Raw genomic sequence first — 24,785 nt, 5'->3', positions numbered from 1 at the left:
AAAATACATTTTCTGGCTTTTCTCAGTCTAGAAAGCTCCAAATTAAAAAATAATTTCACATTTCTACTACATAAATGACCAAATTTAAATACACATTCATCTTTCCAGAGGTGGAGTATCCCTTTAAGTCGTCCTCCCCATTATAAACGAAGCATTTATTTAATCAAGCTCTAATACAGCTCGTTGGGGATCCATGGTAAAAAGTGACGTCACAGTACGAAGTGATGTACCAGGCATTTGCATACGACCGCCTCCAGCGCAAGACAACTACGCCCCATTTCGCATCGTTGTCACGCCCACAGGTGTTCAGTCGACGTGCAGCGAGTGGGTCTGTTTACAAGAAGATTTCGATGCCACGCAGATGTGCTGTTCCTGGCTGTGGACAAAATGTTTGAATACGCTGCTGAACGATCCAGACATGTTTATTTATTAAGCGTGCAGGGCAACCACCCAGTAGAGCATTACAATAATCTAGTCTTGATGTCATGAACGCATGAACTAATTGTTCTGCATTTGTCAATGAGAGCATATGGTGTAATTTAGATATATTTTTAAGATGGAAAAATGCAGTTTTACAGATACTAGACACGTGACTTTCAAATAAAAGATTGGTATCAAAGAGCACACCCAGGTTCCTAACCGACGACGAAGACTTAACAGAGCAGCCATCAAGTGTTAGACAGTATTCTAGTTTATTACGTGAGGAAGTTTGTCCAATAATTAGAGTCTCTGTTTTTTCAGAATTAAGTAGTAGGAAATTACTAGTCATCTAGTTTTTTTATATCAGCTATGCATTCCATTAATTTTATGAATTGGTAAGTTTGTCACCTTCATGTCATTTCACACCTATAAGGCCTTCGTTCATCTTCGGAACACAAATGAAGATATTTTTAATGAAATTCTGAGAGCTTTCTGTCCTTCCATTGGGGTCAATGCAACTAACACATTCAAGGCCCAGAACGATAGGAAAGACATCATTTAAGTATTCCATGTGACTCCAGTGGTTTAAGCAATTTTATGAAGCGACGCGGGTGCTTTGTTTTTACAAAAAAACACAATTTACCACTTTATTTACGAAAATACTGACCTGCAATCCAGTAGGGGAAGCACTACGACGCATGCGTATTGTCTTGACTCAAGACCGGGATGTCACGGTGTGGTATAGACTGAAGAAGACGAGAAGGCAAAGGGCTCCAATACAAACTTTTACTTAGAATATAATTCCAATGGGTACAGGCAGACAGGATGTACACACACTAACTAAGACTAAGAATAGACTAAGAATGGACAAAGACTAACTGAACTGAAGGAACTTAAATACTAACACTGATGAACACTAATGACAGAAACACAGGTGGAACAGATGATAATTAACTAGACACAGGTAATACAACTGAACTAATAATGATGGTGAAGATGACACGTGACATGATGACAGGCAGACAAGTCCAAAGAAAACAAACTAAACAGAACACAACAGTGACATTACTCCCCCCCTCCCGGTAGGCGCATCCTCGCGCCGTATAAGGACTAACTGCGGAGAGAGGGAGGGGACTCAGGAGGAGGACGAAGAGTGGGTGAGGGCAGACTGAAGGCAGGAGGGACCAGGGTGAAGCAGACGATACAGGCGGCCGGGACGGAGTAGGCTGTGCAGGCGGCCAGGGCGGAGACGACGGAAGGAGGAGCCATGGAGGAGGCAGGGCTGATGACACCAGGGGGCCGACTGACGGGGGCGGTGCAGGTGGGAGAAGAGACCAAGGTGGAGCCGGAGAGGTGATGCGTCCAGGCGACGCCGAGGATCCGGCGGGACATGGTGGGGACTGAGGTGCAGGCGGGGATACAGATGGGTGCGGTGGAGACAGAATAGTCTGTATAGTCTCACCAAACATCTGTGACCTTTAATATGAACCTAAAACCTGTTGTGCCAAAACTGAAATAAGGAATGATAATATAATTTACTTAGTTCTATTATTTGATTCTATTATTCTATTATTATTAGCTGTTTAACAGTAATCGAGCAGCCACCCATGAAGCTCTTCAGAGATCAGAGTATTACTGCTTCACGTCCAGAAGAACATAGTGTTTCATGATCAATAACCACATGATAGGATGTATTTTTTTCCCAACAGATCTTTCTGGTAAACTGTTGTTACCCAAAGGAACAGTTTGTTTTTATAGAAAAAGACACAACTATAGAGGAAGACGAATGAAAGAATGTCAGGAAAACCAACAACATGGAAGATTAATGATTTTTTGGTACACTTTTAATTTTTTAATAACTTTTACAAGAAATGTACATTTTAATGGTTATTTGTGTGTAAAATTATCGTATTTGGAAGAAAATTATCGTGGGGGGGGGGGTTCTGATTAATTCGGTTCGGGAGTATAGATAAAAGCCCTCCCGCACTTACAATTGATTGGTTGGGTCCTTGTATGCGCTTCGTGAGGCACACTGGCACACACACACACACGCAAGGTCTCTCGCTCGCTCCCTCTCTATACACGTTCTTCCGGCCGGTAGACGTAGAATCCACAGCTAGATCAATGAGAAGCCCTATGATTACAACGACCATCATTTGAAGTGTCACACAGTTCTGAAATTATCGTACATTATAAGATTTTTTACATTATTGATCGTACATCGTACAGAGGTCAAAATTATCGTACAAATACGATAATTATCGTACATCTGGCAACACTGGTCACGGCTCAATCCGAGGGGCGGGATAAACGGCTGTCTTTCAAATTCCCTCTGCACGCAATGGGACAGCGCTTCAACCAACCAGAGCGTTTTCCCAACAGCGGAGCTTAGTTGATAGATTCAACTTTTGCCATATATCTGGCTGGCAAAACGACGAACACATCTTCCTTTTTTAAAGAATGACTTAAGTGCCGTTCTTTGCTCTTTTCTCAAAGAAAAACTTAACTCCAAGTCCTCCAGAGTCGCGGCCAAAGCCGATTCGAAAGACCGTTGTTCTCCATCAGCAGCCGTCATTCTTTGTTTTCAAGTGGCAGCCAGGTAACCGACCGTCGCAACTCTGTCGTCATATGTTAAGCCCGCCCCCGCCTACTCTATACACGATGTGATTGGCCTGACCCAATTTGGGTTTTTGCAGCTAGAAGGTTTATTGAGAGTTGCTAGACCCACCTGACTGCGAAATACATTTTGCTGCCGCTAGGGTGCGTCTAGATTTATAGGCTAGTCAAGTCAAGTCAACTTTATTTATATAGCGCTTTTCACAATACAGATTGTATCAAAGCAGCTTCACAGTATTAAATAAAATAGTACATCAGTGTTTGTTTAGTGTAAAACATCCATGTTTGATAATGCTGATCAATAGTATTGTTGATTGATTAATTAAATGAAGTATCCCCAACTGAGCAAGCCAAAGGCAACAGTGGCAAGGAACCGAAAAACTCCATCAGGTGACCTAATGGAGAAAAAAAAAAAACCTTGGGAGAACCCAGGCTCAGTCGGGGGCCAGTTCTCCTCTGGCGTTTATGAAGTAAAGACCGGATTTAACTGTAAGATTAAAAATATTATATAAATGCCTGGCTGAAGAGATGCGTCTTTAATCTAGTTTTAAACTGGGAGAGCGAGTCTGAGCAACGAACAGTATCAGGAAGGCTATTCCAGAGTTTTGGAGCTAAATGTGAAAATGATCTCCCTCCTTTGGTTGATCTGGATATCCTAGGTATGACCAAAAGCCTCGAATTTAGTGATCTTAAAGAGCGTGATGGATTATAGGGCGATAGAAGATCCGTTAAATAGACTGGAGCTAAGCCGTTTAGGGCTTTATAAGTCAGTAGCAATACCTTGTAATTAATACGGAACTTTATAGGTAACCAATGCAGTGATGATAAAATTGGTGTTATATGGTCAAATTTTCTTGATCTAGTAAGAACTCTAGCGGCGGCATTATGGACTAACTGTAGCTTGTTTATTGAGGATGCAGGACAACCAGCTAATAAAGCATTACAGTAATCTAATCTCGAGGTCATGAACGCATGAACTAACTTTTCTGCATCAGAAACAGATAGCATATTACGTAGCTTTGTTTCTGAGGTGGAAAAAGGCTGTTTTTGTAACATATGAAATATGATTTTCAAAAGACAGGTTACAATCTAATATAACACCCAGGTCTTTTACTGTAGAGGATAAAGTAACAGGACACCCTACTATGTTAAAGTTGTATTGTAAGAGGTTTTGTGGGCGGTTTTTTGAACCGATAAGTATTACCTCTGTCTTGTCTGGATTTAATAAAAGAAAATTGCGCGTCATCCAATCATTTATATCTTTAACACACTCTGTCAATTTGGATAATTTAGCGTTTTCATCCGGCCGTGATGAAATATATATTTGAGTGTCATCAGCATAACAATGGAAACTAATTCCATGTTTCTTTATAATATTTCCAAGTGGCAGCAAATATATTGAGAATAATAGAGGGCCTAACACAGATCCTTGCGGCACTTCATAGTTTACTGGAGTTATGATCGATTTTTCTCCATTTAAATAGACAAAATGATAGCGGTCAGATAGGTATGATCTGAACCAGCTTAATGCTTGTCCTTGAACACCGGTATAATTTTGTAGTCGATCTAAGAGTATTGTATGATCTATAGTATCGAGCGCAGCACTAAGATCAAGTAAAACTAATATTGAGATACAGCCTTGGTCAGAAGCTAAGAGTAAATCATTTGTGATTTTAACGAGCGCAGTTTCAGTGCTATGATGTGGCCTGAACCCAGACTGAAACTTTTCATAGATGTCATTAGCTGCGTTTACATGGACACTTATAATCGGATTGACGGCTCAATCGGACTAAAAACCCTTCATGTAAACACCTTAATTGATCCGATTGAGCTCGATCCGAATGAAATTTCGATCCAGGCGCGCAGATGGCACTGGGGACGGGGGGGACATGACCCCCCCAGATTCATAGTGACCCGATCCGTCCCCCGCCCTCACTATCCCAAACGCGACAAAAATCGGTAAAACGGGATTAATCAGTGTTTTCGCTATACATTATGTGTAGGCTATAGCCTACACTATACATAAACGTGTTTTTGCAAAACGGATTTAAATCCGATCTTCAATTCCCGCGCTTGGCGCGCTATAGGCCTATGCATATTTAATGTTGTGCACGTCACCGAAAGTAACCAATATGAGTTGCATTTTATTGATCATCAGCTAAAATTTCTAAATTAAAGACCGCAATAAGAGAGAGCAGTAACAGCCCTGGTAAGATCATTTCGTTTCTTTACTTAATGATGATGATTGTGTGACTTACTTTCACTTTGATTTGCGATAGTTTGCACGTTTGCTTGAGTTCAGCTTCTCGTCTGACTCTGCGGCGATGCTGTTCCAGTAGCATCGCCATATCTGGCTATAACATTACATATAGCCTATAACACGCTCTCACACGTTTATTTTTTAGCATTTTTGGGAGGAGTAAAATTTACATATATGGTTTCAACAACCAGATGCATTTACACTTGTTTGTTCAGTTTCGTCTGGAATGCGACCCAGACCTCCTCCTGAAGTGGTTTGAGCGCTCGGATTCAAATCTGTCTCGAATGCGTTTCGGAGGGCATTTACACCTGGTCTTTTCACGATCGGATAGCTATCCGGTCACAGAAAACGCATGAAGTGGCCAAGTGTAAACAGCCCCTATTTCTAAACTGAGCCGGTGATTTTCTGAACTGAAAAAAATTGACTGTATAAATGTCATATAAAGGTGATGAAGAGACAAAAAAAATCACCTCGTTTTTTCAAAAACCAAACAATTAGTATTATTATTATTATTTGCACATAGGTTCTTTGCTTTTTTTGTTCATAATGATAGACTTTGTATGCTGAGATAAGCAAATGTTTAAAAAAAAACTGACAGTCTGATCATGCATTGCTAGTGGTGATCAGGTAGGCTTTTGTTTACCTTTGGTCATTGTTGTTTATCCATGATTTCAAATAACAATCCCCCAATGGCTTTTTAATGCAAATCATTAGCCCAAATTATGCAAAGTTACTACTTGAGCACTAGTTAAAGCCCAAATTACGCAAATAACCAATTGAGTTTAAATCATTTGCTGACAGCTTGGTCCCCCCCAGTTAAAAAATCCTATCTGCGCCCCTGTTTCGATCGATTGAAAGGGGTGGTTTATCCCTTTTGTAATCCGATTGAGAGAACATGTAAACACTTGATCGGATTGAAAACCGAAACTGAAAGGACTGCGCATGTGCAATGATGTTAAATAGCGTAATGACGTATGACGCGCGGAACGAGCTGTTCTTCCTGTTGAATAAAGTGTCATATTAATAAGTTTCCCGTCATTCTAAAATTCTCATTTCACTCGCGCGTCTGTTAAGTGAAGCAGGACAACGTCCCACCAGTCCTTGTTTTGGATTCTCATCCACAGACGTCTGGTTTTGGCCGCGGGGAGGGGCATTTTTATTGCGTGATAAATAAGTAGCACGGCAAAACGGTTAATATGCTCTAAATCATGACCAAAGACAGATTAATATTACTTCTGCTGTTTAAAACAAATAAAGAACCAAAAGGGGAGAATGCATGGAAAGCGGGAAACTGTGTATTTGTGCAGTGTGCGCATGTCAAAACATCAGATCCGATTTGAAACTTGTGACATATAAACGCGCACATCAACCCGATTACTTTATTTATCATTCATGTAAACACCTTGCTCGGATTCATCAATCAGATTGATTTCACTCCGATTGTGTCCATGTAAACGCAGCTACTTTCTTGTAAGAAAGAGCCTAGTTGGGCGGACACAACTTTTTCTAGTATTTTGGACATAAAAGGAAGATTTGAAATGGGTCTATAATTTGCTAGGTTATTTGGGTCTAATTGTGGTTTCTTAATGAGAGGTTTTATAACTGCCAGTTTAAATGTTTTTGGGAGTTAAATAGTGTTTAATGATATGTTTTTAACAAGTGCTGTTAATGTTTTTTTTTCAATATGTTGTATAACATAGGCTTGTGATGAACAAAATAATACATAATTAATCTATAATATTCCCATGAGTTATCTCTTCAACCATAAATTCATCATTATAAATGAAAAGGGCTCTAGGATGTACAGACGTCTGTCCTGTTCTGCTTTGTGTTTGAATGAATTCCATCCGTTTCTGTATCGCCCTTTTCACGTCATTTTACAGGTCTCTACAACATTATGCAGGGTGGTTGGAATTAGAGGTAGGCTACTATATAAAAAATTACAACATCAAATGAGAAGACCATCTCGCTTACCTAATGTTTACTGTTCCAGCGCAGGAATGTAATGTTTTGAATTTTCCAACCCAAAAGCTCTCCCAAACCCGTCAACTCCAGAGAAAACCCCTGCCAAAACATTCACTGTTAAATGTGATGTTATTAAAAAAAAAAAAGTTATGAAATGTCAAAAATCGTACTAGTGTTGTTGATCGATGCTTTTAACCACTGCCCTGCAAAATCCCGATACCAGTGTCAACATTCTTGTATCGCCATATTAATTATGCCCAAATGTGAGATTGAGAACTTATTATTGCTCCCTCAAATCACTGGGCAGCGAGAACTTTGTTTTGGAAAGATTGCAAATATGATACTGTAATAAAACATGACTATGAGTTTCCGAGTCATCTATGATCTTAAAAAGTTCGTAACGCATTCGTCAGATTAGTAATCTCTTAAACTTGTCTTTATCGTCCCCATTCTTTGCCAACATACTTATAATGTTGAATATTTAAATGATTGATTGCTTATCAAAACTGGTCGGTTCATAACCGCTCTATGTGTGATCTGGATTGAGCTGGAATGTTCCAGCAAGCCCAAACCGGTTTTTTTCTTGCTGACAAAACACGAAAGTGAAAGTAGATTCATTGTAGCCTATTTTGACTGCGCCAGTGGAGCTTTACATTCTTTAAATCGGGAAAACTAAGGAAAAAAGGGTCTAACAGTATTTTTTAGTTGTTTATGCAGGAATTTACGTGCAGCTGGACGGAAACCTTGAGCACGTTGTCTGGTAGCCTACCTAATATTTTGATCAAGGTGAGTCTTCAGGTGTGTTGTTGTTTAAAGGTGACTTCCGCATTAGCTACATAGGCTATCCGTAAAATACGAAATTAAACATGAAGTACATAACGAAACTTGAACATCTTGATGTTATTATCCTATCTTAATTTTCTTTTTGTTAGACTGATAGACCTTATATGTTTATACGTTTTAGTTTTCGGTAGTTTGTCGATAGACCCGGAAAGAAATTAAGTAGGTTATAGTTTACACAGGCCTATTTGGATAACCAAAAATCGGCAAGTATGTGTTCACTTCTGTATAGTTGTGTAAAAGTCTGAAAAGTATCACACTTTGATATAATTGATGTAATTAAGCTGATGTTACAATCTACCCCATAGGGTTTTTAAGGTTGTGAAAAGTGTTTTCTAAACATGCATCGTTTTTAAAGTAATTTTTACAGGGTTGCAGAAATATTAGCACTAGTATTATCGTTTTATCACATGCCCTTGTGAGAAGTTTTAAAAACATAATATTAGGTCAGACCTACATGCCCTAACCAGTCACTTTAAAGTAATGTGTTCACCACTAACATACTTAGTGGAACAAAAGAGGGATAGCAAGACAGTTTGAGACGTCAGTGTTATTGTTATATTTCTTCATAATACAGTTTTTTCCATCTACAAAATTAAGGAATAAAAAATAACTTGTCTTGAAGTTTGGTATGATGATTTTTGTAGTCCAAAACGGTTTGTCAAGTTTTGTTTAGATAAATGTTTTGGTATACTGTTCACTGTTCTGTAAAATATTTGAAATTGTTTTGTATGTCGGTGTGACTGCAGCTCCATGAAGATTTAACGAATCATGGAGGAAAAAGAAACATTCAGCGATGGAGAATCTTCTCTAGGATGCAGGTAGGCTACATCAAAGTCTTCATATGATCATTGTGTTATAAAAAAAAAGTTGCATTGTATGCCACATAATGGAGTAGTTCTGGTTGTTTGCAATGGTTAAGGTGTTCTGAGTGGCCTTCTCATATTCTTATGTTGAGATATAGTTAGGATCCAGAGTGTCTCTATACACTGGGTAACATTATCCTTATTAACAAATTAACAATTTTCAACCTTTCTCTGTGTGAGGTTTATGTGCATGTAATCAACTACATGAATTCTTGTCTCTATTCTATTATCTTTGTTCTTATAAATTTAATTTCACAGTGAGAGATCAAACTCACCAGAGTCAAGCTGTATTTCCCTGAAGAGTGACCAGCCTATGGACAAGCCAGCAACATTTAAGGAAAAACTCACATCAACTGATCTGATGTACAACATTTCTTTCTAGATAGATAGACACTCTACGTGAGGTTTATTTGCATGTAAAATGAAAAATTCTTCTCTAAAATTCTTGTCACTGTTCTATTAATGTTGTTTCCATAGGCAAAGATCAAACTCACCAGAGTCCAGCTGTGTGTCCATGAAGAGTGACCATTCTATGGACAACATAATAGAATTTAAGGGAAGACACACATCAACTGATCTCAGGTACAACATTTATAAATAAATGGATGGATGGATAGATAGATAGATTATTTATGTAAGGATGATCTACATGTAAAATAAACCATTTTAATTCTTGTCTCTATTTTATTATCTTTATTCTTTTGTCTTCATTCTGTTAAAGCCAATTCTACAGTGAGAGATCAAACCCATCAGAGCCCAGCTGTGTGTCCATGAAGAGTGACCATTCTATGGACAACATAATAGAATTTAAGGGAAGACACACATCAACTGATCTCAGGTACAACATTTATGGATTAAATGGACGGACGGACGGACGGACGGACGGACGGATAGATAGATAGATAGATAGATAGATAGATAGATAGATAGATAGATAGATAGATAGATAATTTATGTCAGGATGATCTACATGTAAAATCAACCATTTTAATTCTTGTCTCTATTTTATTGTCTGTATTCTGTTAAAGTCGATTCTACATTGAGAGATCAAACTCACCAGAGTCCAGCTGTGTGTCTGTGAAGAGTGACCATTCTATGGACAACATAATAGAATTTAAGGGAAGACACACATCAACTGATCTCAGGTACAACATTGATGGATGGATGGATGGATGGATGGATGGATGGATGGATGGATGGATAGATTATTTATGTAAGGATGATCTACATGTAAAATCAACCATTTTAATTCTTGTTTCTATTTTATTATCTCTCTCTATTCTTTTGTCTTTATTCTGTTAAAGCCGATTCTACAGTGAGAGATCAAACTCACTAGAGTCCAGCTGTGTGTCCATGAAGAGTGACCATTCTATGGACAACATAATAGAATTTAAGGGAAGACACTCATCAACTGATCTCAGGTACAACATTTATGGATGGATGGATGGATGGATGGATGGATGGATGATAGATAGATAGATAGATAGATAGATAGATAGATAGATAGATAGATAGATAGATAGATAGATAGATAGATAGATAGATAGATAGATAGAACAAGTATTTGATACACTGCCGATTTTGCATGTTTTCCTACTTACAATGCATGTAGAGTTCTGTCATTTCTATAGGTACACTTCAACTATGAGAGATGGAATCTAAAAACAAAAATCCAGAAAATCACATTGTATGATTTTTAAATAATTAATTTGCATTTTATTGCATGACATAAGTATTTGATCACCTACCAACCAGTAAGAATTCCGGCTCTCACAGACCTGTTAGTTTTTCTTTAAGAAGCCCTCCTGTTCTCCACTCATTACCAGTATTAACTGCACCTGTTTGAACTCGTTACCTGTATAAAAGACACCTGTCCACACACTCAATCAAACAGACTCCAACCTCTCCACAATGGCCAAGACCAGAGAGCTGTGTAAGGACATCAGGGATAAAATTGTAGACCTGCACAAGGCTGGGATGGGCTACAGGACAAAAGGCAAACAGCTTGGTGAGAAGGCAACAACTGTTGGTGCAATTATTAGAAAATGGAAGAAGTTCAAGATGATGTTCAATCTCCCTCGGTCTGGGGCACCATGCAAGATCTCACCTCGTGGGGCATCAATGATCATGAGGAAGGTGAGGGATCAGCCCAGAACTACACGGCAGGACCTGGTCAATGCCTGAAGAGAGCTGGGACCACAGTCTTAAAGAAAAACATTAGTAACACACTACGCCATAATGGATTAACATCCTGCAGCGCACGCAAGGTCCCCCTGCTCAAGCCAGCGCATGTCCAGGCCCGTCTGAAGTTTGCCAATGACTATATGGATGATCCAGAGGAGGAATGGGAGAAGGTCATGTGGTCTGATGAGACAAAAATAGAGCTTTTTGGTCTAAACTCCACTCGCCGTGTTTGGAGGAAGAAGAAGGATGAGTACAACCCCAAGAGCACCATCCCAACCGTGAAGCATGGAGGTGGAAACATCATTCTTTGGATGCTTTTCTGCAAAGGGGACAGGACGACTGCACCGTATTGAGGGGAGGATGGATGGGGCCATGTATCGCGAGATCTTGTCCAACAACCTCCTTCCCTCAGTAAGAGCATTGAAGATGGGTCGAGGCTGGGTCTTCCAGCATGACAACGACCCGAAACACACAGCCAGGGCAACTAAGTGAGTGGCTCCGTAGGAAGCATCTCAAGGTCCTGGAGTGGCCTAGACAGTCTCCAGACCTGAACCCAATAGAAAATCTTTGGAGGGAGCTGAAAGTCCGTATTGCCCAGCGACAGCCCCGAAACCTGAAGGATCTGGGGAAGATCTGTGTGGAGGAGTGGGCCAAAATCCCTGCTGCAGTGTGTGCAAACCTGGTCAAGGAAACGTATGATCTCTGTAATTGCAAACAAAGGTTTCTGTACCAAATATTAAGTTCTGCTTTTCTGATGTATCAAATACTTATGTCATGCAATAAAATACAAATTAATTACTTAAAAATCATACAATGTGATTTTCTGGATTTTTGTTTTAGATTCCGTCACTCACAGTTGAAGATTACCTATGATAAAAATTATAGACTTCTACATGCTTTGTAAGTGGGAAAACCTGCAAAATAGGCAGTGTATCAAATACTTGTTCTCCCCACTATGGATGGATGGATGGATGGATAGTTTATGTAAGGATGATACATGTAAAATCAAACATTTTAATTCTTGTCTCTATTTTATTATCTCTATTCTGTTAAAGTCCATTCCACAGTGAGAGATCAAACTCACTAGAGTCCAGCTGTGTGTCCATGAAGAGTGACCATTCTATGGACAACATAATAGAATTTAAGGGAAGACACACATCAACTGATCTCAGGTACAACATTGATGGATGGATGGATGGATGGATGGATGGATGGATGGATGGATGGATTATCTATGTAAGGATGATACATGTAAAATCAACCATTTTAATTCTTGTCTCTATTTTATTGTCTATTCTGTTAAAGTCGATTCTACAGTGAGAGATCAAACCCATCAGAGTCCAGCTGTGTGTCCGTGAAGAGTGACCAGTCTATGGACAACATAATAAAATTAAAGGGAAGACACACATCAACTGATCTCAGGTACAACATTTATAGATAGATATATAGAAACTATCTAGATACTCGGCTTTGTGTCGTGGCCGCATTACCACCTCAGGTGTGCATTATTTTTCTAATAATTCAACGGCCCGTCGTCAATTATTCCTTACTTAAACCATGGAAAGATGTCAGATTATGAACAATGTAATGTTACATTGACATCAAGAAAGTTATCCAATGATCATAGTATATTAAGCTAGAGAAAAGAACACTCGAGTGGATAATTTTGCTAAAATATTTACTCTATATTACATATACAGTAGTTGTATTTTAACCTGACCTAATATGTTATCTGTCCTGTGGTCACTTTTTCAGGAAGTTAAAATTTTTTTTGTGGGGGTTCATTAAACCTGGTTTATGTGCATTTTAAATGTTTGTATACATTTTTTTTTTTTATTATTATTATTATTATGTTGGAATCTGTAAGGGTGGGCCGAATGACTAAAGAAATGTTATCTGCAAGATGGTAGAGTTAGGGGGAAACAGTTTAGGACCCAAGGACCTGATGTTTGAAAGAAGACCCGGAGTCAGAATTGTAATAAATTGAAGAAAAGTTTTACTGAAGATAGTTTGCAGTTTCATCAGCACTCACACAGACTCACACAGGAGTTCGTAGGCCGCCCCGCTTACAGTAACAAAGATCACAGCAGTTATACCCTACACCAAGGTCTAAGCTACGTCCTTGCTTCAGGTTGCAGTTTCTGATTGGCTAAGAAATAGATAAACAGAAATTTTCCACACATATACAGATAGACGGAAGCATATCTCCATCGATTAGGCAGCTGACACTCGGACCCTGAAGTTAGGCACGTCGTGACCTTCCAGGTCGCAGATTTGGGTTGCTGGGTGCCATAATGTCACGAACAACTCAGTCAATCTCCAATAATGCTAGTGGTTCCTTAACCTGTAACCAAGAAGACTAATACACACACACTGACACACAGCTTTTCCAAGGTTGGATTTGGCCAGGCTTTAACTATAAACAGGAGAGTCTTCTCAAAACATCAAGATAATGTGTTCTTTCTCTCAAGGAGAGCTACACTTTAGTCTAACTGGAAAGTAAGGCTTTAAAGGGTCATGAAACCCTAAACCAAATTTTCTGAGATTTTAACACACTGTAAAAAATATTTTCATGATTTGTTATCACAACTTTTAATCTTTTGTCAAATCAACTTAGATAATTAATGTGGTTCAGATAACATATATTTTGAGGATCTATTTATTAAACCATAATCTTTTGTCAAATCAACTTAGATAATGTGGTTCAGATAACATATATTTTGAATTTCTATTTATTAAACCAATCTCTTTGTTGCATTAACTCAATTTTTTTAATTTAAATGAACTCAAAATTGTAAGGCAACCAGGTAACTTACATTTTTAAGTTAAACCTTTAACTTAAAAATGTAAGTTACCTGGTTGCCTTAAAATTTTGAGTTCATTGAAATTAAAAAGTTGAGTTAATGCAACAAAGAGATTTAATTTATTTAGATTTAATTTATTTTACAACCACATTTTCTTGCATTTGTTGTAATTTTTTTCTGTTATTTTATTATTTCAGTCATGGCTCTCGACTGGCCCAGAGCAGATTCAAATCAAGTCTGATGAAGAAGTTTCAGTGTCTGTATGAAGGAACAGCAAAGCAGGGAAACCCAACACTCCTGAATGAGATCTACACAGAGCTCTACATTACAGAGAGTGAAAGTGGAGGGATCAATAATGAGCATGAGGTGAGACAGATTGAGACTCAATCCAGGAGAGCAGAAACAGAGGACACACCAATCAAATGCAGTGACATCTTTAGACCTTTACCTGGACAAGACAAACCCATCAGAACTGTGCTGACAAAGGGAGTCGCTGGCATTGGGAAAACAGTCTCTGTGCAGAAGTTCATTGTGGACTGGGCTGAAGGGAAAGAGAATCAGGACGTCCAGCTCATATTTCCACTTCCTTTCAGAGAGATCAACTTGATGAAGGGCAAAATACTCAGTCTTTCAGATCTTCTTCATGTATTTTTCCCTGAAACTGAAGGAATGAAACTATTCAGTGGTGAATATAAAGTTTTGTTCATCTTTGATGGTCTGGATGAGTGTCGTCTGTCTCTGAACTTTAAGAGCAATGTGAAACTGTGTGATATATCTGAATCAGCCTCAGTGGACGAGCTGATGATGAACCTCATTGAGGGGAATCTACTTCCCTCTGCTCTCATCTGGATCACCTCCAGACCAGCAGCAGCGGATCTCGTCCCCTCTGAGTGTGTCCATCGAGTGACAGAGGTACGAGGCTTCAATGATCCACAGAAGGAGGAATACTTCAGGAAGAGAATCAGTGATCAGAGTCTGGCCAATACAATCATCACACACCTGAAGTCCTCGAGGAGCCTCCACATCATGTGCCACATCCCAGTGTTCTGCTGGATCTCAACCACTGTTCTAGAGAAGATGTTGAGTGAAGCAGAGAGAGGAGAGATTCCCAAGACTCTCACTCAGATGTACACACACTTCCTGATCATTCAGACCAACATCAAACATGAGAAGGACTATGAGAATGAAATGAAAGATGGAGACATTATTGTCAAACTGGGGAAACTGGCTTTCCAGCAGCTTGTGAAAGGCAATGTGATCTTCTATGAGGAAGACCTGAGAGAATGTGGCATTGATGTGACGGAAGCATCAGTTTACTCAGGATTGTGCACTCAGATCTTCAGAGAGGAGTTGGGCTTGTATCAGGGGAAAGTCTTCTGCTTTGTTCATCTGAGCATCCAGGAACATCTAGCAGCTCTATATGCACATCTCTCTTTTACAAAGAAGAAAAGAAATGTGTTTGACCAAACCAAACAAAGTCTGTCATCTAAGGTTGTGAACTGGAAGAAAATTGCATTAGCTGAGCTGCATTTAGCTAGCCTGCATCAGAGAGCTGTGGATGAGGCTTTACAGAGTGAGAATGGACATCTGGACCTTTTCCTGCGTTTCCTTCTGGGTCTCTCAGAACTACTGACACCGACTGGAAGCTGCTCCTACAATAAAAAGGAAACAGTTCAGTACATCAAACAGAAGATCAGGAAGAATCGCTCTCCAGAGAGATCCATCAATCTGTTCCACTGTCTGAATGAACTGGGTGATGATTCACTGATGCAGGAGATCCAAGGTTATCTGAAATCTGGAAAAATAGGAGAAACCAAACTCTCCTCTTCACAGTGGTCAGCTCTGGTTTATGTGTTGCTGACATCAGAGCAGAAGATGGATGAGTTTGTTCTAAAACGGTTTATTAGAGCACAAAACACAGCAGATAAAGTTCTTCAGAAGCTGCTGCCGGTGGTTAAAGAATCCAGATCAGTTCAGTAAGTAACTCTGACAACAATCACTACACTGGTAAAACATGATCACATTTATGATTTTAGCTTGTTCTTACAAAAGGGGGAAATTTTCCAAATAATACTGTCAGTGATCAGGAGGAGAATGTGTGTGTGTGTGTGTGTGTGTGTTTGTGTGTGTGTGTGTGTGTGTGTGTGTGTGAGAGAGAGAGAGAGAGAGAGAGAGAGAGAGAGAGAGAGAGAGAGAGAGAGAGAGAGAGAGAGAGAGAGAGCGAGAGAGAGAGATCCAGTGACACCTGCAGGGCTGAATTGGGCTTGCAGCCACTGAACATTGAGATCCAGAAGAGATGTTCATTCTGGCATCACCTCCATCAGTCTGAACCTGATTCAGTCCATTACAAAGCCCTCCTTGCCTATGAAACCTTACCAGAATCTCGTCCTCTAAACTCACTAGCTCTTCAACTAGTACATGAAACTCAATTCCTGATTGACTACAGCTTCAACCCCAAAACTATTATTAAAGCAATTGACAAAAATCTAAACGACACTCATGATGAATAACTAAAAGCACATTTTGACCTCCAAAATAAACTCCAATGTTACGCTACCCTAAAAAGAACCAATTGGCAAATGATCTATCAATCAAACAATTTAAAGACAAATCCTATCGAAATACAGATTAAGTGACCATGATCTAGAAATAAAGAGAGGAAGACAAAACAAACATGGACAGAGAGAGAGAGCAGGGGATCTGTAGACACTGTGATCTACAGCAAAAAGAAGATGAGTAACCCTTTCTTCTCATTTGTCCTGAATATCAAAATGTAAGAGAAATACTTGAAGATGATAGCATAGCTGCACAAGCTGCAAAATATGTTCAAACCATTCACAATGTTAGAGATGGTTTCTAGAGGGACCATACAAATTGTATGTATTTGTAGTTTTAACATTTTTATTATTATTGCAACTGGTGTCAGATCATTCATGTAATTTAATCTCTACAGGTTGAGTTATTGTGGAGTCACAGATGAAGGTTGTGCTGCTCTGGCCTCAGCTCTGAGATCAAACCCCTCACACCTGAGAGAACTGGATCTAACTGGAAATAAACTAGGAAAATCAGGAGTTAATCTGCTTTCTGATGTACTGACGGATTCTCAATGTAAACTGGAGATACTGAGGTAAGATTATAAAAAAAGTCTTAAGTTCCTAATCAATTTATTCTGAGATTAATTAATTGTTATACAATAAAATTAAACAGAAAGATAAATCAACTAAAATGTGGCCTGTTAGATAACTGAAGTTGATGATGTTTTATTTGTCATTGTGTTTTTATGATGATTTTGAAATTAACCTCCTTAAGCACCAGATATAAGTGGGTCTCGCTTTAGACTGAACCTGGTAATCATGTTGTGGATTAAGTCTCTCTTTGTTGTTCTCTACAGGCTGAAGGATTGTGGAGTGATAGATGAAGGTTGTGCTGCTCTGGCTTCAGCTCTGAGATCAAACCCCTCACACCTGAGAGAACTGAATCTGTCTGTAAATAAACTAGGAACATCAGGAGTGAATCTGCTCTCTGATGTTCTGAAAGATCCTCACTGTAAACTGGAGATACTGTGGTAAATCATCTCTCTGAGATAACACTCTGGCCTCGTTTACACTGCAGGTCTTGATGCCAAATTCCGATTTGTTGCCTATATCCAATTTTTTTGACCGTCCGTTTGCAAGTTCTTTAAATTATGACCCATATACGATTCTTGTGTTTACGCTTTTTATCATACTATTTGAAACATTGCGCATGCTTAAAAGGTTAAATTATCTTGCACAGATGGACGAACGCAAAATATGCTTGATGCTACCTCTGCGATATATGCAAAGTTTGCCAAACATCACCATGATAATGAGGCGGAGGAGGATGAAAAGTGCCATCATTGCAGCCTGTGCATATGCTTCAGTTATTGTGTGCGAGATAGATCTAAGGACTGGTGGGAGAATATTGTGTTTAAATATTGGCTTTAACGAGGAGCAGTTAAATTTCATCCGAAATTTTAGGATGAGCAAGCCAATCTTTGATATGTTGTGTCAACGTTTGTCCACATTCCTCTCCTACGACGACACAACGTTTCCGTCCCTTTGCAGACGCGTGTCGGGGTTTCTCTCGTTATTAAACCGTGGAGACATTAATGCCTCAGAAAATCCGATCTGCCTGTTTACATGACAGTCACATCGGCACATATCCGATTTATATCGGATTTATTTCCACATATGAATGAGGCCTGAAACCGATGTCGAAATATTCGAATGCATGCGTTTTTTTTCCTGTTTACACAGTCATAGAACACATCCAATCTGTGGCACATACAGTGCTATGCATAAGTTTAGGCACCCATGCTAAAGTTGACTAAAAATATGAATAAAAAATTATCTTTTGGAAATTGAACTTAATGCCTTAATTAAAAAAATTTGGAAAAATCCAACCTTTAAGGACACCAATTTTCTTTGTGAATGAATAATGTATCGTAAATAAATAAATGTTCTTCCTTAAAATACAGGGTGCATAAGTTTGGACACCCCTATGTTAAATTCCCATAGAGGCAGGCAGATTTTTATTTTTAAGTATTTTTTTACATTTTTTTTAGGATACTATGCATCCTGATAAAGTTTACGATACATTATTCATTTACAAAGAAAATTGGTGTCCTTAAAGGTTGGATTTTTCCTCATTTTTTTAATTAAGGCATTACGTATGGGGCGCCGTTTGTAAAGCGGCTCACGCTGAAAATAACAGCAACATTTTGTCACATTTAGCTTCAAACAATGTTTAAAAAACTGGTATAAATTTTTGACGGTCACTTTTTACCACATTTACAACAATATTTGTCAACTTAGAGATATTTTAAATAGTTAAATCTAAATATTAAATGTTACACCTAAATGTTAAATATTAAATCTAAATGCTAAATATAAATCTAAATGTTAAATCTAAATCTAAATGTTAAATCTAAATGTTAAATGTTAAATCTAAATCTAAATGTTAAATCTAAATATTAAATCTAAATCTAAATGTTAAATCTAAATGTTAAATCTAAATCTAAATGTTAAATCTAAATATTAAATCTAAATCTAAATGTTAAATCTAAATGTTAAATGTTAAATCTAAATCTAAATGTTAAATCTAAATATTAAATCTAAATCTAAATGTTAAATCTAAATGTTAAATCTAAATCTAAATGTTAAATCTAAATCTAAATGTTAAATCTAAATGTTAAATCTAAATCTAAATCTAAATCTAAATGTTGAATCTAAATCTAAATGTTGAATCTAAATGTTTTGGGTGAAACTAAATATTTAACTAATATGCAAATTCAAAATGCCGGAAGTGCCAAAATAAAAGCTCGAGGTGGTCAGTGTGTGTTTATAGCATGGTTTATAGTGTCAAATAACGAATAAAAACCATCTCATAATAATAACTATAATATAACGATAATAACTTCCTAAAATAATAAACACGTTTGGAGAAACTGTAGAGTCTCGTGATGACAGAGCGATGACATGACATTCAGTCAAAGTGAGCCCCCTAGTGGCTGGCTATTATGGCTACAGGTCATAAGTCCCGCACTTTTCATAAAAGTGACACTAGCATACTCTTCAAATACAGTTTCTCCAAACGTGTTTATTATTTTAGGTAGTTATTATCACGATAATCTATGTCCAAGAGTCCATTTCCTCGGATGAGATGGTTTTTATTCGTTATTTGACACTATAAACCATGCTATAAACACACACTGACCACCTCGAGCTTTTATTTTGGAACTTCCTGTTACCGGCATTTTGAATTTGCATATTAGTTAAATATTTAGTTTCACCCCAAACATTTAGATTCAATATTTAGATTTAGATTTAACATTTAGATTTAGATTCAACATTTAGATTTAGATTTAGATTTAACATTTAGATTTAACATTTAGATTTAGATTCAACATTTAGATTTAGATTTAGATTTAACATTTAGATTTAACATTTAGATTTAGATTTAACATTTAGATTTAACATTTAGATTTAGATTTAATATTTAGATTTAACATTTAGATTTAGATTTAACATTTAGATTTAACATTTAGATTTAGATTTAATATTTAGATTTCACATTTATATTTATATTTATATTTAACATTTAGATTTAGATTTAACATTTAGATTTAGATTTAGCATTTAGATTTAGATTTAGATTTAACATTTAGGTGTAACATTTAATATTTAGATTTAACTATTTAAAATATCTCTAAGTTGACAAATATTGTTGTAAATGTGGTAAAAAGTGACCGTCAAAAATTCATACCAGTTTTTTAAACATTGTTTGAAGCTAAATGTGACAAAATGTTGCTGTTATTTTCAGCGTGAGCCGCTTTACAAACGGCGCCCCATAATTACGTTCAATTTCCAAAAGATGATTTTTTTATTCCTCTTTTTAGTCAACTTTAGCAGGGGTGCCTAAACTTATGCATAGCACTGTATGAGCAAAAAAACGGAATTGGGTCACATTTCACTGACAGTGTAAACGAGGCCACTGACATTCACAAATAGTTCATAGTTAGCATCTGACATGGATGTAGGGTCATCTTTAGAGTTTTATCCACTTGTAAAAATAAGAGGCAAATCTCTGTGCTACTAAAACACCTCACACATACAACACAGGTGAGTCTCATTATTCCTTAGAGATGTTTTTAAGATGACAATAAGCTGTTTTTCAATCACATTTGGTTTGTGAGTTTTAACATTGTTACTCAGTTCTAGATGGTCTATATATGGCTAAATATAATATCTCTGTCCATTTAGATATCAATTATCTCTGACTTATCAGAAAAAAAATGTTGTGCATCATTGCAATATAGTGTATATTATAAGTGGAGACCGACTGTACATTATACTGTTTATAACAAGGCTGCTTTTCAAATAAATCAGGAGTGTCAAACCCAATGTCTGCCATGCCACATCAGGGCAGTGTGGACCCTTAAAAACACTGACCAAAAATGTAAGTCTAATTTCCCTGGTCATTATTTTCAGAAGTGGATCTACTTCATACTACTATACATTTTTATAAATACTTGCAGATATTGCAGATATACTATACATTTTTTCTATATATATATATATATATATATATATATATAAATGGGCATGAAAGCTAGCACAACTACATAGGAAATCTGTAGCCAGAGTCAACGGGCAATAAAACATAAATATAAAAAAATAATTATATGTGATATTTTCTAATTCATATCTAACACAAGATTTTCAGTATGTTTTGTTTTTTGTTTTTTCTAAAATGTGTTGACGATTTTGCAGTGCCTGCATAAAAATGTTTAAGATTCTGACATTGTGATTAATATTGAAATTAAGCTCCTCAAGCACCGATGTATAAGCGGGTCTCATTTAGACTGGAGCTACTAATCGTGTCGTGGATTGAATTGGATTGTGTGTCTGAAAAAAAACAACTCAGATGACGCAAAAATCGTCATTTAGCGTCATCAGAGGCTTTTTTGGCCAGAGGCGAGAGACTACAGCCAGTAGTAGGAGCTTGTCCCGCGTGTTTTCAACTCGCCCATAGGGGGTGGGATCTAACTCACAGAATGTACAAATAGTGTCAGCCATCTAACTCGTCAAGGAGACTTACGATAAAACCACGTCTTTTCAGTTTTGAGTCAACTAGTAGACTAGTTGCATACTTTCTTCTGATACTGCCCTCTGTAACAGGTAGGCATGGCTTGGGAGTGGCCTCGTAGGGCAGCGAAGCAAGTGCATTCTGGGAGTTGTTGTCTTTCATCCACATGAGCCAAAAATACATTTTCTGGCTTTTCTCAGTCTAGAAGGCACCAACTTCTACTACATAAATGACCCAATTTAAATACACATTTATCTTTCCAGCAGTGAAATATCCCTTTAAGTCTCTCTTTCTGATTGTGAAGCTCCTGTTTATCTGAGCTGTAGATCCTGAACTGAGAGACTGAAGAATGTTATTGTTCTCTACAGGTTGATTGATTGTGGCGTCACAGATGACGGTGTTTCTGCTCTGGCTTCAGCTCTGAGATCAAACCCCTCACACCTGAGAGAACTGGATCTGTCTGGAAATAAACTAGGAGTGTCAGGAGTGAATCTGCTCTCTGCTGGACTGAAAGATCCTCACTGTAAACTGGAGACACTGAGGTAAATCATCTCTCTGAGAGTCACAAACACTGGAGCTCACAAAGAAATATTCACAAAAAGTTTATAGTTGTATCAGTTCTAATAACTATTTTGAATCCAACTGTAGTTTTATCTATCTGTAGAGAGAAAGCAATATTACAGATAAACTACATTTTATACAATTTACACATGTATTACACAGTTATTTTTGTAGGATGCACATTTTCAAACTCAGGCTACAAGAAATGAGATGGAAATGTAAATGTGACAATCAAACTCAGTGGAATTAAATTATTTCATGGGACACATGAAATGTATACATTTCATTATTTTATTCACTTATTCTATTTTATTCTATTTTTAATTGTCTGTCTTGTCGCTGTTTATCTGTCTGTACTGTGGAAGCTACTGTCACCAAGACAAATTCCTTTTATGTGAAAACATTTGGCAATAAAGCTCTTTCTGATTCTGATTCTGAAATTAAGTGGATGGCAGGATTTGAGTTTTACATGAAACATTGATTTGATGTAAACAATCTTATTAAATGACAAAAAATATTGGTAACACTTTACAATAAGGTTCATTAGTTAACATTAGTTAACTGCTGTACATTAGTTAAGATGAACTAATAATAAACTTCACTTCTTCAGCATGTATTAATATTTGTTGATGTTAATATCAGCGTTTACTAATACATTATTAAAATCAAGAGTTGTATTTGTTAACATTAGATAATGTACTGTGAACTAACATGAACAAACAATGAACTGCTGTATTTTTATTAACCAACATTAACAAAGATTAATAAAATATAGTAACAAAGCTAGTTTGTTAGTTAATACATGGACCTTATGTAAAGTGGAATTGAAATATTTAAAACTAGAACCGCTAAATAGGAAATCTGGAGCTAACAGTCATTAAAAATATTAATATAGAATAATTAACATGTGCAATATTTTCTGATTCATATAGTTTCATTATATATTTTTCAGCATTTTTTCATAAAAGTCAGATGTGTTGAGGTACTCGCATAAAAATTTAAAAGAAACTTGACATTTATTTTAATTCATTTATGGTAATTCTTGACATTTATTGTAATTCTGAACTGAGTGACTGAAGAGTGTCATTGTTCTCGACAGGTTGAGTAATTGTGGAGTGACAGATGAAGGTTGTGTTGCTCTGGCTTCAGCTCTGAGATCAAACCCCTCACACCTGAGAGAACTGAATCTGTCTGGAAATAAACTAAGAGCCTCAGGAGTGAAGCTATTTTCTGATCTTAAGGAGGATCCACAGTATGATCTGAAGATACTTCTGTGAGCTGAAGTGTGAGCACGGCAGGGCCGTGCAGAGACCTTTGGAGGGGCAGGTGCTCAAAAGTATAAAAGGGGCACATGGAACAAGGCTTTAAATAGCGCTGCTAAAAATATCAATACAGCAATATATTTTGACACATTCCTTGCTGATTCTTCACATATCGATACGGATGATTATGTATTGATACGGCAGCAAATGCTGTAATGCGGTTTTGAAAAAGAAACAGAATAGAAAAGACAATTTTAAGTTTAAAAGTTTAAAAAAATATTTCTTTCCACCTAATAATAACTCTGGGATTAGAAATGTCTTAAGTTGTCCCAACCTGACGGCTTTTTCTTCTCTGTTCTACAGAATAATTAAGAACAGCTGTTATAGTAGAAAACGTTATAGTAAAATCAACGTGGCCCATGTTTCATCGAGTACAATAAAGTTTTATTCAATGCCATGCCAGCATTTGTGGCTATTTCGATGGCAAAAACTGAATTATAAAAATACAAGTTACATTAATAATTACACTAAAAAGAAAAAAATACAGCAAAAAGTCCTTGACTGAGTATGCTGCCTTTGCTGTTGTTGCTGCTGATGATACTGGAGTTGACTGTAGACTGTAGACATTAAAACAACAAACATATAGGAGATATATTAAATTTGCTGATTAAACAATTGTTATGTGACCATGACAATATGTAAATATGACTATTTTTTACCTGCCAAGTTTTCAACTTGCTCACTTACCTGCTAAGGCTGACTGCTCCAAGAAAATAAGAGGGAGTCAGGGTGCACACCAAGAGCTGCAGGTAGAGAAAATAAGATAACAGATTCAAAAAAGTAAAATTATGTGAAAAAAAAAAACATTAATTGGGGGATAGGCTGATGGTGGCCATGGCAGGGGTAAGAGTGAGAAAGAAAAATCTATATAGACAGAGGTGTGTGTGTTTGTGTGTCTACAGTATACAATACTGTGATCGTGATTTCAAATTGCATTGTGACTATGAGATGTAGTTAGATTTTGATTGATTATGTAGGTCTAATCAAAACTATAAATAAAGAAATTAAAATGTGTGTGTGTGTTCATTCTGTTGGCACCTACTAAAAATCACAGTGTAGCATTAATCGCACCTATAAGTGGAGGACGAGTGGTTGTAGGCACTTATAACAGAAGTTTCCTGTTGGACATGTCCCTAAAAATGTTAATGACATCATTGTCATTTACTGGAATGTCCTTCTCAATGGCCAACAGAAGAAGGTCAGACAATCTCTCCTCTTTGCAAAGACTGCGAAGTTTGGTTTTCACCAGCTTCAGTTTTGAGAAGGAACGTTCCACAGTTGCTGTGGACACCGGAAGTGTGCCATATGTCTTCAGCAGCTGAGTCATGTTGGGGAAAAC

The 24,785-nt window shown here is 37.3% G+C and overlaps 1 protein-coding gene across 1 annotated transcript; it reads left to right on the top strand.

Moving 5' to 3' along the window:
- The first annotated feature begins 7,846 nt into the window (after window positions 1-7,846).
- On the top strand, window positions 7,847-24,460 carry LOC308697496 (NACHT, LRR and PYD domains-containing protein 3-like). The gene is made up of 14 exons (XM_081376786.1): window positions 7,847-8,047; window positions 8,851-8,922; window positions 9,226-9,330; window positions 9,445-9,549; window positions 9,689-9,805; window positions 9,996-10,112; window positions 10,272-10,388; window positions 12,207-12,323; window positions 12,457-12,573; window positions 14,153-15,931; window positions 16,909-17,082; window positions 17,347-17,520; window positions 21,932-22,105; window positions 23,224-24,460. Exons 2-14 carry the CDS (start codon window positions 8,873-8,875, stop codon window positions 23,399-23,401), a joined length of 3,324 nt encoding a protein of 1,107 aa, XP_081232912.1. The 5' UTR covers window positions 7,847-8,047; window positions 8,851-8,872; the 3' UTR covers window positions 23,402-24,460.
- The last annotated feature ends 325 nt before the right edge of the window (window positions 24,461-24,785 follow it).

The sequence above is a fragment of the Scardinius erythrophthalmus genome, assembly GCF_964197995.2.
Source record: "Scardinius erythrophthalmus genome assembly, chromosome: 10".
NCBI lineage: Eukaryota > Metazoa > Chordata > Actinopteri > Cypriniformes > Leuciscidae > Scardinius > Scardinius erythrophthalmus.
Note: the sequence above shows the minus strand (reverse complement) of the source record. Positions and strands in the feature narration are given on the sequence as shown.